An 18,290-nucleotide genomic window follows, 5' to 3' on the forward strand; every position below is an offset into this window, starting at 1 on the left:
TATCAACTGAAAGTTAGTCAAAGCTTTATTAGGTAAAACAATTCCTTCTACGTCAATCCATTGAAAGTCGATCATTTTTTTTTTAATTTCTTAAAAAGTTTATCCGAATTTTTTAACAAGCGATTTTCATAGAATGGAGCCTAAAATGGGTATGCTATTGAAGGGTGAATTTGGACTGAGAAGTAAACCAGAACCAGAAATAAGAGTGGTTGCAAGCGTACCGAGCAAGGGGAGTAGAGCACCGATGAAACCTCCTGTTATTTCATGTCCTTTTCCAGTTTTAGCAAAGAGTCCTTTTCCAGTTTTAACAAAGAGCCCATCGCCTTGAGTATTTCCAATCCAAGGTTTTAAGAATAAGCCAGAGCCAAATTTGGTTATTTTTATACCTTTTCCATCTTTGCTCAAGTAAAATGTTTTGGGCTTATTATGATTAACGCCTCGTCCAGCGATAGAATCAACCATAGCTGAACCGGCAGATGAAGCAAGTCCGCCTAATAAACCTTTTGCAAGTACTGGAGCTGCACGGGATGCAAGCGTACCGAGTAAGGGGAGTAGAGCACCGATGAAACCTCCTTCTACTTTTGCGTTGTGCATGAGTTGTTTTTTGCTGAGTTTGAGCGTGACGCCTTTTCCAGCTTTATAGGCTTTTGCAATTTGGTTGAGTTGGGTTTGAGTGACAGCAAGAACATGTTCACCGTTCAAGTCTAGATGAGTGAGTTTTATGCTGGTTGCAGTTTTATCATGCATCGCTTTTTTAATTTTGTCAGCTTGTCCTTGCGAAATGTTGAGTTTAATGTTTTGATACATTTTATAGAGTTTAGAAATTTATTTATTTCACTTCTCGAATGTGATAACAGATTGTAACATCCTCTCCACGAAAATCAACCAAATCTCCATTGTTATCAATGATGCGAGTAACCATTGTTGAAATTTCAGGAACTTGAACAGGAAGATAAATCAAATGCATAGGTCTTTCGATGATTTTGTAACCAGGGTCAACTTGCTGGTAAAAGGAGTAGATGCAGTTTAATTGCTTACCATTAACGTAGGATGATCCGATGACGTTATTAACAATTCTAATGGTATTGATGCTTAAAATTTTAGCGATATGATCTGACTCATGTTCTGAATTGGAGTTTAATTTTCTTTTAGTAAACCCTAAAACTGAAGCAATGCTGTTATCCACGTTAAAGTCGATTATATAATTCGCTCCAAGTTTAATGGTTGATTTTAAGGTGTTGACATTCACTGCAATTTGAAGGTTGCTTGATGAGTAGCTAATTTTATTCGCAATAATATAACTTCCACGTTGAGCCTTTTGTATGGTGGATGAAATTGACCTTTGCATAAACTCATTGATGTCTTTAATTTCGTAGCTTCCGTCAGGGATGATAACGGTTTCCCAATGAGCACCATTGTTCATGCTGTATTTGATTGAATTATTTTTGCTGTTTATGTTTGGAATACTGTTATAGGTCTCAAGTCCGAGAAAAGCCATTTCGTAGCTTTTTCCTTTTTCAAAGACGATTTTGTCTAAAAAATTAGTCGTGATAACACTTGATTTATCATCTACATCGATTATAGTACCTGACATTTTTTAAAAATGGACGAAATTTTTTTAGATCATTTCATGATCCGTGGAAATCTACGATTTTTAGATCCTTTTGGATCCGTGGAAATGAATTTTTAAGTTAGAAAAAGGCAAATTCATCCAGACCTCTTCTGTATTTTCCATTATCTTTTTCAGAGGACAAATCAATGACGACAAATCCACGGGGTTTAGACCAGCAATCTCTACAAAACTTTCTAAATTCTTTTATGTCCATATCACATGAGGCGTGTCTTTTATAAATTTCACCAACAGTTCCATCGTCTTGAGGGAATAGACAAATAAAATTGGCATTGGTTCTAATGGCATGTCCGTCAAGATCGAAAAAATTTTGAGCGAGATAAAAGCAGTCTGCGTTATAGTGTCTTCCATGCGTGTAGTATTTTTCACACATGCTTTGTTTTTCTCCTCTTAAATCGTCGAAGATCATCAGATTGTTTTTTGTTCTATCAAGTTCGGAAGGGTTAGGAACGTCTTCTTCATTTTCGAAAAATTGGCACTCTATACACTCGTTTTCAGAATAATTTTTTGAAAGTTCATCAATCACATCTTTAGGGTTTAAATTCAATTTTTTCATTTTGTTTTTATTAAGCAATTGGAGAATGAGTTCTTTTGGCAGTTTCTTTTCAAAGGCTTTTTTGAGTATTTGATATTCGGGTTGGAAAAGGGATTTGCCAAAGACTTGCAAGTGGTTATAATCCAGCCATTCAGGTCTTAATAACAGGTTTAACATCAATGTTGTTTTTCCACAACCGGACTTTCCGATGATGAGTCCTCGAATGTCTCTTGGAAAAAAGTTGTTATGATTTCTTGTGCTTTCTTTATCATATGACAAATCAACAATGTCCATTTTTATGTTAAAAAAACTTATTTATATATGTTAAAATGTACTGTGTTAAATGCAAAAGAGAAACAGAAACCATTCACTTGAAAAAGGAGATGACAAAAAACAACAGACCTATGCTCAAAGGAACCTGCGACTCTTGCGGAACGACCAAATGCCAATTTATTGCTAAAGATGCTGTCGAGACAATAAAAGGAGGTGACTTGGTAGAATCGATCAACAAGCTATCGAGCAAAATCAAGCTTCCGTGGGCAAAATTTCCAGGAGAAATGCACCTCCCAGGGATGAACTTTGCAGGACCTGGTACCAATTTGGACAAAAGGTTAACATCCACCGACATGTATCAAGAGTGGAGCAAGCCGGTAGACAGAGTGGACAATGCAGCGTATCACCATGATTTGGCTTACAAATATTTTAACGACGTTAAAAGCAGGAATGTGGCTGATCAAATGATGCATGAAGAAATGAATTCGATTCCTAACCCTACCCAAAGGGAAATTAATGAGAGAAAGCTCATTACGCCTGTGATCAAAGCCAAAGCTAAACTTGGATTTGGTGTAAGTGATTTGAAATGGACAGACCAGCTTGCAGAGGAGCTCCATAAACCGGTAATTCATCATTTTAAAAGAAGAAGGTGATTGTGAACGACATGGATGAGATATGGGCTGCAGATTTGGTCGATATGCAGTCTTTTTCAAAATTCAACAACGGCGTGAAATATTTGCTCATGGTGATCGACGTGTTTTCAAAGTATGGATGGATCGTTCCGTTAAAAAGTAAAACAGGTCTTGAAGTGGCTGAAGCGTTGAAAAAGATATTCCAAGAAAGAAAATGCATCAAATTGTGGGTAGATAAAGGAAAAGAATTTTACAACAAGCATGTGAGAGCGTTGGGTGTTCAATTGTACTCTACTGAAAACGAGGAAAAAAGCTGTGTCGTTGAGCGATGGAACAGGACGATGAAAGAGAGGATGTTTAAATATTTTTCAGCCAACAATACCAATAAATACGTTGACGTTTTGGATGAGATGGTAAAAAATTACAACAACACAAAGCACTCTTCCATCAAGATGACACCAGTGGAAGCCAGCGATGAAAAGAAAAAAGGTAGGGTATGGTGGAATCTGTATGGAAAGGATCAAACATTACCAGCAAAACCGAAATTTTCTATGGGTGATCAAGTGAGGATCGTAAAAAAGAAGTCTCATTTTGAAAAAGGGTATACACCGAGATGGACTGAGGAGGTTTTTACCGTATCAAATGTTCAGCATACGAATCCACCCACATATAAAATCGCTGATGTTAACGGTGAAGAAATTCAAGGTACTTTTTACGAGCAGGAAATGCAAAAGACGCATCAAAACATATTCAGAATTGAAAAAATCGTTCGTAAAACAAAGACCAGATCGTTAGTCAAATGGTTAGGGTATCCAGACTCGTTTAATTCGTGGGTGAACAACGATGAATTAATCAGTTTGCAAGATCCAAAAAGGATTTAAAATTATTTTCTTCATCTTGAAAATGCATGCTCCTCACAAGTTTTTTAGAAATGTTGCCTCAGCTGAAGTTCACAGTTTGGAATTGCAACTAAAATTTTTAGAAGAGAGGATTAGGGAGTTGGAAGAGAGAAAACCAAGTAATATTATTATGTATACGAAAACGTTGGATCATCCACCCTATTATAACGACAAAGGACAGTATGAGATTTTTGCTCAGAAAGATATTAAATTTGCTGCTCTCTCACATACAACGATAGCTTTATCCATTGGGTTGAAGTTAGAGAAAGGTATTGCAGTGGTGACATTAATGAACAAAATCACTGAGCAGTTGAATTATAGAAAGAACGAAGTCATTATTTCAGAGTCTTTAGAGAACGTTATTATGGACGTGAACAGCAACAGCAAAGAGGACGTGATTGTTAAAAAGGGTGAAAAGCTCTGCACGATTACGCACATTGATTTAAAATAATCTTTCTTAATGAAAAAAATGGAGATATTGAATGAAAAAATTTATCCAGTTCTTCCATCAGCTCCTGTAGATGAAGGACAACGTCTTCAGAAGATCGGCGAGATTCAGAAAGAAATAGAAACTGAAAAAGTGTAAAGAATGGCTTTGAGTAAAAAGTACCATCGCGTTTTCAGGATCATTTCGAATGTGGACAATACGATGCAAGGTTTATGCATAGCATTAGGTGCGACTGGAATTGGTCTTTTGTCTACGATTATTGCAAGTCCAGCAGCGATTGCGTGTGAAGGGGTGGCTATTGGAATGGGTTTTTTATCGATTGTTGGCAGTCAAGTGAACAAAAGAATGGCTTTGAAAGCGGAAAAGCATGAGAAGATCAAAGTGTTGGCAGAGTCAAAATTGAACACGATCAGCGAGCACATTTACAAGGCGTTGGTAGATGGAAGAATAAGCGATTCAGAGTTTCAGTTGATTCTTGATGAGCTTCAAAAGTTTAAGACCTTAATGGAGGAAATACGAACCAAAACTAAAAACGGAATAGATGAAGTGATGAAAGAAAACTTAATCCAAAAAGGACGAGAAGACGCCATTCAAGCGTTCAACAATATGTTTAAAAAAAATTAAGGATTTTTTCCATGGTTTCAAAGGATCAAACATTAATGTGAAAACTGATTTAGGATATTTTTTCTACGTATTTTAAAAAGATGTTTTTCTTTAAAATACAAGACCCAAACAAAAGAGATGAAATTGTGAAGGAAGTGAATGACAGAAGAAAGGGGATATATCAGAACAGCATCAACGACAACATTTTAGATGCTGATTTTCAAGCTAATGCGAGCAAGCTGTTTAAACCTCTCATTGAAAGCAACGAGAAGATTTTCCATGGATCCAAAGGATCTAAAAAATTTGTGTCAAAAATGCCTTTTGAAGTGAATAAGGTTAGAGATAAAATGTTTATTGGTAAAATGGAGGTTGAAATGGATGGAAATGACATTATTGTTGGTGATGAAAGGTATGAAAGGACAAAAGGTCTTTGGGAGCTGATGACTAAATTTGAAATACCAAGCGAGTATACGGATGAAGATTTGGAGAATTATGAAAAAATTTTAATGGACAGCGATGCTATACGATCTGATACGAAGCCGAATAAACCGAAAGCTTCAAGAAGACCAAAGTATCAGAAACTTATTGCTCCTATTTGGGAAAAAATGATGCGCATTGAAAAAGGGAAAAAAGGTCGTGGAGTGATTATTCTTCCGAGCGATCCGAATGCGTTAGTTGAAAAGCTTGAATTGAGTATTGCTTCCTGGCTTGCTGGAAATACAGCATCGAGAAATGTAGCTGTGAGCATTTGCGATGAGTTGTTGAGACAAAAGGAAATTAATAAAGAGGAATACAAGTCGTTAATGAAGACGATTGATAAAATTTAATACACACCACGGATCCAAAGCATCAAGGGATTTAACATGAAAGGATATTAACGAAAAATGCTCATTGTGAACGAAAGAAGATATGTGAAAAAGAACGTTGTTGGAGGAAGTGGCATTGTAGACTTGATTAAAAATTTCATCAAAAGAGCAGCTTCTTCAAGTATGTCAAAAGCAACAATGAATTTGCTTAAAAATGCTGCATCAAGCAAAATTGGGCAAGAAGCGATTACAGCTGCAAAATCTGCTGGTACTGAGTTAGCCCTTTCTGCCATTTCTGCTGCTAGAGATGTGACTATTGATAAAGGTAAAAAGACCATTGAGAAATTAAAGACTGGTTCATCCATTAGTAAAATGTCGAAACAGAATGTGATTCGAATCCAAGACTTAGTGAAGATGGGAAGAGGCATGAAGATCGCTTGAAGGATGAGTGTGAAATGATCTAAAAAAAATTTTTCTTTCCATAAAATGATAACTACTGATCGATTAAGAGCGAGTGATAAACCAGAGAATGACAGTGGCATTGAAAAAGTGGATTTTTTTGAGTACCTTCCAACCAATCTTGATTTAAATTCTTCAGGCACGATCACTTTTGAGATTGACTGTCAATCTATTAAAACATTACCATCAGAGGCTTACATTCTTATTGAAGGAGTGTTGAAAAAGAGTGATGGAACCTTTTATGAAGCCACAGACAAGATCGCCTTGGTGAATAATGCTTTGATGTATTTGTTCAACGACGTGACTTATGACTTGTCTGGAGAGCAAGTGGAAAGAGTTATTTATCCAGGTCATGCCACCACCATTCTTGGATTGTTAAAATACCCTCACGGATTTCAGATGACAGATGGTATGAAGCAAATGTGGTTTATGGACACATCAAATCTTGTTGAAAATGAAGGATTTAAAGTTAGACGAGACCATTTGTTTGCAGACACTACATCCGTTGGCGCTTTTTCGTTTAGAATACCTTTAAAACACATTTTTGGTTTTTGTGAAACCTATGATAAAGTTGTTTATGGGTTTAGACACACCATCACCTTTACAAAGAAAGAATGTGATGATGCGATTTACAGAGCGGAAAGCGCTAGTATAGGAATGATTGATCTTTAAAAATTCAGGCTTTATATGCCACGCGTTGAATTGAGTGTTTCTAAAAATGCTGATTTCATGAGATTAATAGCTCAAAAGATACCTATCGAAGTAGCTTATAAATCAAACAAATGTGAAAGACAGCTTATTCCTGCTGGTCAAACAGAATTTACCTGGTCGCTTGGAAGAATCACCGACAAAAGCGTTCCGATGTTTGTTTTGTTTGGACTTCAGACGAACAGACCATCCAGTCAAACTGTTAATCCGTCACTATTTGACCATTGCGATATTAGCAATTTTTACGTGACCGTCAATGGAATAAAGTATCCAAATTTTAATTACGACTTGAATTTTGGAGAAAAGAAAGTGACCATGGCTTATGCAGATACGTTTTCTTTTGATGAAAAATATTACGGCACAAACGAACTTTTTTGTCAATCTGGGTTAACCTTGTTTCATTATTTAAAATTGTATCCCTTGTTCTTTGTTGATATCAGCAAGCAAAAAGAAAGAGTGGCTTCAGAAACAGCTGAATTGGTGATCAACCTTAAATTTCGAACTTCAACTGTTGCAAATACCGTTATCTTTGCAGTGGTGATTTCTGATAAAATGCTTAATTTTGTTTCAAATGGAACTCACATGACTGCTGTTTATTGAGCAAGATCCATGGAAATGATTTTTTAACTTTTACCGTGTTAAAAAATTGAATTGACTTAAAAAAATCACGGCGTAAATAAAATGTATTACAAAAAAAAGTTTTTGAAAAATTTACTGAATGAAAACGGTGTTACTAAAACAGCTAAAAATATGCCAACGTTGTTGATGCTTGCGATTGAAAATAACTTGATCAGTAAAGAAGATATTTTGGAGAGAGCCACAGAAAAGAGAAAACGCCGACCAAGAATACATGAACCTAAAGAAAAGAAGCTTGCTGATCCTGTTAAGAAAATCACTGTGAGATTGACCAACGTTGAAAAGGGTGAGGTGACTGAATACAAGTCTATTTACAAAGCGGAGAATGAAACTGGTCATGGATGGAGATATTTTGCTAATCGAAATGGAAAGGTTGAAAATGGAATCAAGTTTGAATATTTACACCCTTCAGAAAGGATCTAATGCGACATTGCCACCACGGATCATGAAATGATCTAAAAAATTTTTTTTCTTCCGTAAATAAAATGAGATATACAACGTCGTATTTGAAAAATTTGCTTAGGGAAAACGGAGTCACCAAAACCTCAAACAAATTATTAGGTCTGATGATGCTTGCAGTTGAAAATAACTTGATTAGTAAAGATGATCTTTTGGAAAGTGTGAAAGAGTGCAGACCAGTTGGTAGTCAAAAATGGGAATGGCTTCGTTCAGCAAGAAAAAATCCAATCACTGTGAGATTGACCAACGTTGAAACGTGTGAGGTGACTGAATACAAGTCTATTTACAAGGCAGTGAAAGGAACTGGACATAAATGTGAATATTTTGCTAATCGAAATGGAAAGGTTGAAAATGGAATCAAGTTTGAAATTCTTTACCCTCGTTGATTTTTTCAATGCTTCAAAAAAAAGAGTTGAAAATTGATCTCGAGATTTGCAGCGATTAAAAAAGATGTTTGAAGAAGATGATGATTTTTCGTCAGAATATGTTTGAAGAAGATGATGTTTGAAGAAGATGATGATTTTTCGTCAGAATATGTTTGAAGAAGATGATGTTTGAAGAAGATGATGATTTTTCGTCAGAAGATGTTTGAAGAAAATTTGCTGAAAAAAAAATTGAATTCGAGTGAAAGAAAAAACGCAGCAAGAAAAGATGGATAAAATGCTAAGCACAAATTTTATTGAAAAATTAATGGAGGAAATCACAGATGTTAAATATGGCGGCAGGTATGACAAGTTTGTTGATGAATTGAAAAAGATGAAAGTTGATCAGCTCATTGGCAAGCTCAGACAGTCTGGAAAAATGCTTGAAAAAATTCACAAGCTTGAACTTAAGGTTTATTTGAAACTGAAAAGACCGTTGATGAAAGATGCGTTTGAAAAGAACTACATGCCAATTCATGAAATGATTCAAGACCTCATCCCTCTCCGAAATCAGCTGCTTATGGAAATCGGGAAATGTCATTTGAGTAAGAAAGAGATATACAGAATAAAAAGGCTTTTTGCACGCGATATTGATGAACTAAAATATATCTTAGGTAAACACAGTGAAATGTTTAACGATGAGGTTTATGAAGGAGATATAGTTCATTCTTTTGATGGAGAGCATTACCGAATGATCCAACTCTTTGGTGAAGAGGAACTGCTGATGAGTGACTTTGAGCATCTAAAAGAGATGAAAAATCAAATCGACTTCACCATTTTATTATTCGAAATGGATGAACTAAGACCTTAAAATCACCCTTTTTGAGATCCTTTTTTGATTCTTTTCGAAGAATTGAAAACGGTTGTCATGGTTACCATCATAATTTTTTGCGGAAGACTTTTTCGAACATGCCGACAGTTTGCCGAGATTTTTAAAAAAATTGAATTGACTTAAGGAAATTTCTTAGCATTTAAAAAAGATGCTTAGTATTGATGAATCAGGTTATCTAATTGATGTTCTTGGAAATCGGTATGTGTTTGTTGACGAATATAAAGTGATTGATGAATTTGGCGCTTCTTACACACTCGGTTTTGATAGAGATGGAAATCCTCTTTTGGTTGATTTTGATTCTGGTTTTGAAGAATGGAAGTATGATCAACAGTTTGAAAAAGATCTTTGAGACTAATGGTTGTCATGGTTTCCATCATATTTTTTTTTAATTCTTCACGCGAGAATTGAAAAACGATGCCGACAGTTTGCCGAGATTTTTAAAAAAAATTGAATTGACTTAAGGAAAGTAACGGCGGAAATAAAATGAGCCGCCAAATTTCAGAAAAATTTATCGCGAAAGATAAAAACACCGAAAAATTTTTTCTTCCGTTAATAAAAATGGAAAATAAATCAAAAGTCTCAATGGCATCATTGCGAAGAGTTGCTAAAGAAAGGTACATCAAAGGCTATACCAAAATGACAGGGGAACAGCTCGTTGAAGCAATAAGAACAACAAAACCTGTCATTGGTCAAAAGTCTGTTAATGATCGAAAAGATCGAAATAAAATGACTGTAAAAGAATTAAGAGAGATGGCTAAAGGTCGTGATGATATCAAAGGTGTCTCAAGAATGAGAAAGGCTGATCTCATTGCAGCTTTAAATATTACCATCATTGGAAGTGGTTCACGTAGACGCACGACTGAGGCGAGACCTTTGCCTGCTCCGCGTCCTGCGATTGCTCCAAGTCGTCAAAAGCCTGTCATCGCTCCTAGGCCGTCGATCATTCCACCGAGACCTGTTGTGCAAAAGCCTCCTATTGCTCCTAAACCGGCTCATTTGCAAAATCGAGTGACAAGAACTGAACCATCCATCCTTGACACACCTGTTGTCGATTCAACAAACGTCATTGCTCCAAAACCTGTTCCTGCTCCTGCTTTCAAGAATTGCAACAACTGTCTCCAACGGTTTTAACCAAGTGCTTACAGTCATTGACCCATACGTTCCAACTATGGTGAAGAAAACAGTAAGCAGCGTAAAAAATGGTGTTGAAAAAAGAATAAAGTCTCTCAAAGGCATCGTATTTGATGATCCTGTTCCAGCTTCAAGGTCATTTACAGTAAAATTTAATATGACTAAGCATTCAGCAGAGCGCTCCACCAGACTATTTTCATACGAGCCGTCTTCTCGGCAACAAGACATTGTTTCATTTCAAAACTTGGTAAGGGAGTCTGCTATTCAAACCATTGAAGGAGAAAGAAACACAAGGGTAAGAATTTCTTTAGTCTGTGAAATGATTCGCGTAAGCATCTTAACAGGTGAGGAAACTACTCAGACGGCTAACTTTTCATCCAACACGAAAAGATTATTGGAGGGTGATGATGTGAGAGCGCTTATGACTGAAATGGAAGAAAAAATCTTGGAAAGTAGTGCTAATTACAACAAGATGGGATCCAATTGCGTCTTGTCAAAGATTTTAAGAATGGATATTAACTTTGCAGATTATGAACCTTTCAGAGGCTCTTCCTACATGAAGCTGTCTCCCGAGTTGGAAAGTAAAAAAGCCATCATCAACATGGTAAACAACGACAACCAATGCTTTAAATGGTCTGTCACCAGAGCTCTTAACATGAAAAATAAAAACAACGAAAGAATTGATAATGAGTTGATTGAAAAACCTAAAGAGCTTAATTGGAATGGAATGGAATTTCCTGTAAAGACAACTCAAATCGAAAAGTTTGAAGTGAATAATCCTGACATCAGCGTGAACGTCTTTCACTATGAAAAGAATAAACCTCAACCTATGCAAATATCCAAATTTCATGATCGAAAGCACTGTGTTGATTTGCTGCTCATTTCAAACAAAGAAAACAGCCATTATTGTCTCATTAAAAATTTCAGTCGGTTTGCCGGCTCCTCAACAACAAAACATCAACATAAACAATACTTTTGCAGAAATTGTATGCAAGGCTTCAACCAAGAAGAAAAGCTTCAAATCCATCAAGAATACTGCTATGATAACGCTCCAATGAGAATCAATCTTCCTGAAAAAGGAACAACTGTTCAGTTTAAAAACTATAACAAGACCATGAGAGTTCCGTTTGTGGTAACTGCTGACTTTGAAAGTTTCATCAAGCCCATCGATGACAACACTGAATACAATAATAAAGAGTCATACACCAAACAATATCAAAAACATGTTCCATGCTCGTTCAGCTACCATATCAAATGCTTTGACGAAACCATTTATAAAGAAAAACCAGTCATGTACACAGCAGAAAGCGAAGAGGAGGATGTGGCTCAAAAGTTTATCACCAGGCTTGAAGCAGACCTTAAAAAGATTTTCGATAAGATTGATTCACTGCAAAAAGAATGGAAGAATAAGCCAATAAAGACTGATGTGGATAAAAAGAAGTTTGAAGCTGAAACCCAATGTCACATTTGCAAAAAAGATCTTAATGGTGACAAAGTGTGGGATCACTGTCATTTGACTGGAAAGTACCGTGGTGCTGCTCATGATGCTTGCAATAAAAAATATCGAATTCCAAAATTTATTCCCGTATTTATACATTGCTTGTCTGCCTATGACAGTCATTTGTTTATTAAAAAATTAGGTGGGAAATTCAATTGCATACCCAACAATGATGAGAAATATATTAGCTTCTCTAAAAAAATCAAAGTGAGAGACACTGTCGATAAGAAAGGCGAACCAAAAGAAGTATTAAGAGAAATGAGGTTTCTTGACAGCTATAGGTTCATGTCTGACACTTTAGACAAACTCTCTAAAAATCTAACCGATGAACAATGCATAAACGCTAGGGAATATTATCCTGAAAAGGAAAAGTTCGACTTGATAAGAAAAAAAGGTATTTTCCCTTACGAATGGATGGACTCGATTGAAAAATTATCTGAAACGCAATTGCCTTCAAAAGAAGCCTTTATTCCAGACTAAACGATAAAGACATCACTGATGGAGAATACACGCATGCACAAAACGTTTGGAAAGTATTTGGATGCAAAACATTTAGAGATTACCTAGAAATTTATAACGTGTCTGATGTCTTAATTCTAGAAGACGCCATTGAAAATTTCAGAAACGCTTGCATGAAAAATTACGATCTTGATCCTGCTCAGTTTTACACCTGTCCTGGACTCGGTATGGAAGCCTGTTATAAAAGTACTAAAGCTGAAATTGAACTTTTAAGCGATCCTGATATGCTCAACATGGTTAAAAAAGGAATACGCGGCGGAATCAGCATGATCTCCAACCGACTTGGAACTGCTAATAACAAATACATGCAAGACTACGACCCTTCAAAACCCTCAAAATTCCTCATGTATTTAGACGCTAACAATCTTTACGGATGGGCTATGAGTCAACCTCTTCCCGTTGGAGGATTCAAATGGATGACTGAAGATGAACTCAACAATTGGCGCAACATGCCGTGCATTCTCGAAGTCGATTTGAGCTATCCAGATAACCTTCACGATTTACACAACGACTACCCTTTGGCTCCTGAAAGATTAACCATTGGAAAAGTAGCCAAACTCGTTCCAAATTTAAACAACAAAGAAAAATACGTCGTCCATCGCACAAATCTTAAACTCTATGAACGAATGGGATTAGTCATCACCAAAATTCATCGAGGCTTCACCTTTAGAGAAGAACCTTGGATGAAATCGTACATCGATGGCAACACCCAAAAGAGAGCAGAACCAGGTCGAAACGAATCTGAAAAAGAGTTTTTTAAACTCATGAACAATGCCGTCTTTGGGAAAACTATGGAAAACATCGAAAAACATGTTGATATTAAACTTGTCACCACAAGAAAAGAAGTCTTAAAATTAACTAAACAAACTCGATATGAACGACACGTCATTTTTGATGAAAACCTAGCTGCGATTCATATGAAGAAAACACAAGTCACTTATGACAAACCCGTTTTTTTAGGAATGTGCATCCTCGACATCAGCAAAACTCTCATGTATGAATTCTATTACGACTACATCAAGCCTAAATATGGCGATAAAGCCAAGCTGCTCATGACCGACACTGACTCGCTCTTTTTTGAAATTGAAACAGAAGATTTTTACAAAGACATTGCTGATGATGTGCTTGAAAAATTTGACACGAGCGAATTTCCAAAAGACCATCCTGCCATTGAAAACGTTGGCTTCAAAGTAGGCGAAAATAAAAAGGTTATTGGCAAGTTCAAAGATGAGGCTGCTGGTAAACAAATTAAAGAGTTTGTTGGCCTTCGACCTAAGCTCTACTCTTACTACATCCCTAAAGAAGATAAAGAGCACAAAAAATGCAAAGGGGTCAAAAAGAAAGTCGTTGAAAAGAAAATAAGGCATCAACATTTTAAAGACTGCCTAAAAAATAAGGAAGAAAAGCTTGCAACCATGAACGTTTTCAGATCTCATCTCCATGATGTTTACACTGAAGAAATTAACAAAGTCGCACTCAGCGCTAACGATGACAAAAGAATTATCTTAGATGACGGAATTCACACACTTGCCATCGGTCACTACAAAACACGACCTATCGCTGAGGTTTGAAAAAGGCATTAAGTTTAGGTAACATGAAAAAAAGGTTAGAAATTTTTTTGAATGATAAGAATCTTTAGGGGTACCTCATCCCTAAAGATAACATTTTTTTTTTTTTTGAAGAAAAGTTAACTCATCGCATCAACGTTAGCATCCTTAACTATGGAAAAGTGTTCATGAGCCAGAACCGGCATTTCCTTATATATGTTGTTACAGCAGAAGGTCACAGTTTAGATTTGCAATTAGCTCATTTAGAAGAGAGGATTAGAGAGTTGGAGGAAAGAAGACCGAGCAACATTATTGTGTCTATAAAAACGTTGGATCATCCTACTTATTACAACATGAACGGACAGTATGAGATTTTTGCTCAGAAAGACATTAGATTTGCTGCTCTCTCACATACAATGATATCTCTGTCCATTGGACTGAATTTGGAGAAAGGTATTGCAGTGGTGACATTAATGAATAAAATTACTGATCAATTGAATTATAGAAAAAGCGAAGTTATTATTTTAGAGTCTGTAGATGACGTCATTATGGATATGAATAGCAATAGCAAACAGGACGTGATTGTTAAAAAAGGCGAAAAACATTGTAAAATTAATTACACTGGTTTAAAATAATTTTTGTCTATTAAAAAATGGAAATATTGAATGAAAAACTTTATCCAGTTCTTCTTTCTGCTCCAGTTGAAGAAGGACATACTTATCGTCTTCAGAAGATAGGTGAGATTCAGAAAGAGATAGAGAGTGAAAAAGCAAAGCGAGTTCATCTCAGCAAAAAGTACCATCGCGTTTTTAGGATCATATCCAATGTGGACAATTCGATGCAGGCGCTGTGCATTGCTCTGGGTGCGACTGGAATTGGGCTTTTGTCAACCGTTATTGCCAGTCCTGCAGCGATTGCGTGTGAAGGCGTGGCTATTGGAATGGGTTTTTTATCCATTGTGGATGGAACATTTTACGAAGCTACAGACAAGTTCGCCTTGGTGAACAATGCTTTGATGTATTTGTTCAACGATGTGACTTATGACTGGTCGGTAGAGCAAGTGGAAAGAGTTATTCATCCAGGTCAAGCCACCACCATTCTTGGAATGATAAAATATCCTTACGGATTTCAGGTTACAGATGGTATGAAGCAAATGTGGTTCATGGACAAATCAAATCTTGTTGAAAATGAAGGATTTAAAGTTAGGCGAGACCACTTGTTTGCAGACACTACATCCGTTGGAGCTTTTTCGTTTAAAATTCCGTTGAAGCACATTTTTGGTTTTTGCGAAACCTATGACAAAGTTGTTTATGGGCTCAGACATACCATCACCTTTACAAAGAAAGAATGCGATGATGCGATTAACAGAGCGGAGAGCGTTAGTGCAGGAATGATCGACCTTAAAAAATTCAGACTTCATATGCCTCGCGTTGAATTAGATGTTTCGAGGAAGACTGATTTCATGAATTTAATGGCTAAAAAGATTTCCATTCAAGTGGCTTATAAATCAAACAAATGTGAAAGTCAGCTTATTCCAGCTGGACAAACAGAATTTACCTGGTCGCTTGGAAGAATCACTGACAAAAGCATTCCAAGATTCATCGTGTTCGGACTTCAGACAAACAGATCTTCGAGTCAAACTGTTAATCCATCTATATTCGACCATTGTGATGTTAGCAATTTTTACGTGACCGTTAATGGAATAAAGTATCCAAATTACAATTACGACTTGAATTTTGGAGAAAAGAAAGTGGTCATGGCTTATGCAGATGCGTTCTCCTTTGATGAAAAATATTACGGTACAAATGAAATTGTTTTTCAAACGGGGTTGTCCTTGTTTGAATATATAAAATTATATCCATTGTTCTTTGTTGATATCAGTAAGCAAAAAGAAAGAGTGGCGTCAGAAACAGCTGAATTGGTGGTAAACCTTAAATTCCGAACTTCGACTATTGCAAAAACCGTTATTTTTGCTGTGGTTATTTCTGATATATTGCTTAAATTTGTTTCAGATGGAACCAACATGACTGCTGTTTATTAAGATGCTTTTTAAATTCTTTTCGGGAAATTTAAAAAAATTGAATTGACTTAAAAAAAAATCTTGGTATAATAAAATGAGATGTACAACATCGTATTTGAAAAATTTGTTGAATGAAAATGGTGTCACCAAAACGGCAAACGATTTAATTACGTTGATGATGCTTGCGGTTGAAAATAATTTGATCAGTAAAGATGAGATTTTAGAAAGAGCAAAAGAAAAGAAAATACGTGAAATAAAGGAAAAGAAACCAACCGATCCTAAATATGAATGGCTTCGTTTGGTTAAGAAAAAGCCCATCACTGTGAGAATGACCAACATTGAAACGGGTGAGGTAATTGAATACAAGTCTCTTTACAAAGCGATGGCAGGGACTGGACGTGGATATTTAGAGCGTCGAGATGGAATGGTGGACAATTGAATCAAGATTGAATTTCTAAATTCTGAAAAGCTTGAAAAACGTAAAAAGCAGCAAAATTGATTTTTTAACTTTTTGTTTTGTTAAAAAATTGACTTAAATAAAAACCTTGGCATAAGTAAAAAGATGGAAAACTTGCAAAAGGATGATCTTTTGAATGCCCTTGATGATAGCTTTGAGTCAACTTCTGATACGACTAAATCAAAAAGCTTGCTCAAATTTCTAAAAAATGTTAGAAAACTTCCAAAGGAAATCGAATCATTTTCAAAGAAATGGTTGAAGTAGCACCTTTTGAAGAAGTGATCAGAAATATAAAAAAAGACATTGATCTGCGTAATGAATTCCTGATCGGAACAAATTGGAAATTAAATTCTAGCGGCCGTAATAATTGTCGTAAAATCACTGAACATATTAGAGAGATTAAAAATATGTATTCACGTCTTTCCAAATAACTTTGCTAAATAAAGTTGCTGAAATTAAAAAATTGAATTCAGGTTAAGAAATTTCTTGGCATAAATAAAAAAGATGGAAAAGATTAGTTTGTTGGAAGTTCAATTGCTGATTGAAAACATATCGAGACGAGAGGGTTTAAGACCTGTTGAACTGTTTGATTTGTTTTTTGAAATATTCTCTTTCGCAAGAATTAACAAAAAAGGATTGAGACAAGGCTTTATTTCTGCTAATTTTAAAAAGATTGACATATGCCGGGAAAAAATATATTCAATGACTGAAAGATTCTCAGCTCAAGACGCCCAAAATATCAGGAGAATGCTTTTTTAAATCTCGGCTAAAAACTTAAACTCTGCCGATCCGATACCGACACGACATATCCTCAACGAGCCTGTTCCAGATTCATCGCCTGTGTTCGTTCCTGAGCAGGTGTATGAGCAGTTTCCTGAGCTGGAAGAAGAGTGCCTTGTGTTGGTTCCTGCTGCTGCTTAAACACTCGGAATTTCAGGGATTTGAATAATCTGAATTTTTTAATTCTTTTCGAAGAATTGAAAGAGTTAAGCAAATTTCTTGGTATTTAAAAAAGATGTTTATTATTGATGAATCAGGTCATCTGATTGATGTTCATGGAAATCGATATGTGTTTGTTGACGATTTTGAAGTGATTGATGAATCTGGCGCTTCTTATACACTCGGTTCTGATATAGATGGAAATCCTATTTTGGTAGATTTTGATTTTGGTTTTGAAGAATGGAAATACGATCAACAGTTTGAAAAATGGAAGGAACAAAAACAAGCATTACTTGAAATTTTTAAATCGGAAGAAGATTGATTGTGTGCTCCTGCTGCTTAAATCCTTTTTTAATTCTTTTACAAGAATTGAAAAATTTTCCAGAATAGTTGCTGAAAATAAAAAAATTGAATTCAGGTTAAAAAATTTCTTGGCATAAATAAAAAAAGATGGGTGAAATTAATAATTCTTCTGATTATTTGAGTGAAGAAAGACAGTTGGAAGAAAATTTTGAAGAAATGAGAAGACAGTTGGAAGAAATGAGAAGACAGTTGGAAGACGATTTTGAAGAAAGACTTAGACAGTTGGAAGAAGAGTTGGAAGAAGGATTTAGACAGTTGGAAATCAATTCGCCAGACTCTGAAGACGATGATAATTTTTCGGGAGATTTTAAAGAGGATTGGGAAGATGATTCGTCAGACGAAGAGGGTGATTTGCCAGAAGATAAATCGGAAAACGATATTATCGCAGAAGAGTGGGAAGAACTTCAAAAATTCATTTCAAGACATTGGATGGGAAGATTTTGCGCTCCTACCGCCTAAACATTTTTTTAAGCC

At 35.8% G+C, this 18,290-nt stretch overlaps 1 protein-coding gene across 1 annotated transcript; it reads left to right on the top strand.

Moving 5' to 3' along the window:
* The first annotated feature begins 10,510 nt into the window (after nt 1-10,510).
* LOC149885738 (uncharacterized) lies at nt 10,511-12,451 on the top strand. The gene is made up of 2 exons (XM_090094249.1): nt 10,511-11,981; nt 12,114-12,451. Exons 1-2 carry the CDS (start codon nt 10,511-10,513, stop codon nt 12,449-12,451), a joined length of 1,809 nt encoding a protein of 602 aa, XP_089950375.1.
* The last annotated feature ends 5,839 nt before the right edge of the window (nt 12,452-18,290 follow it).

The sequence above is a fragment of the Hydra viridissima genome, unplaced genomic scaffold (assembly GCF_058129835.1).
Source record: "Hydra viridissima isolate aposymbiotic clone 2 unplaced genomic scaffold, HvirCarnegie_v1 scaffold_7, whole genome shotgun sequence".
Taxonomy (NCBI): Eukaryota; Metazoa; Cnidaria; class Hydrozoa; order Anthoathecata; family Hydridae; genus Hydra; species Hydra viridissima.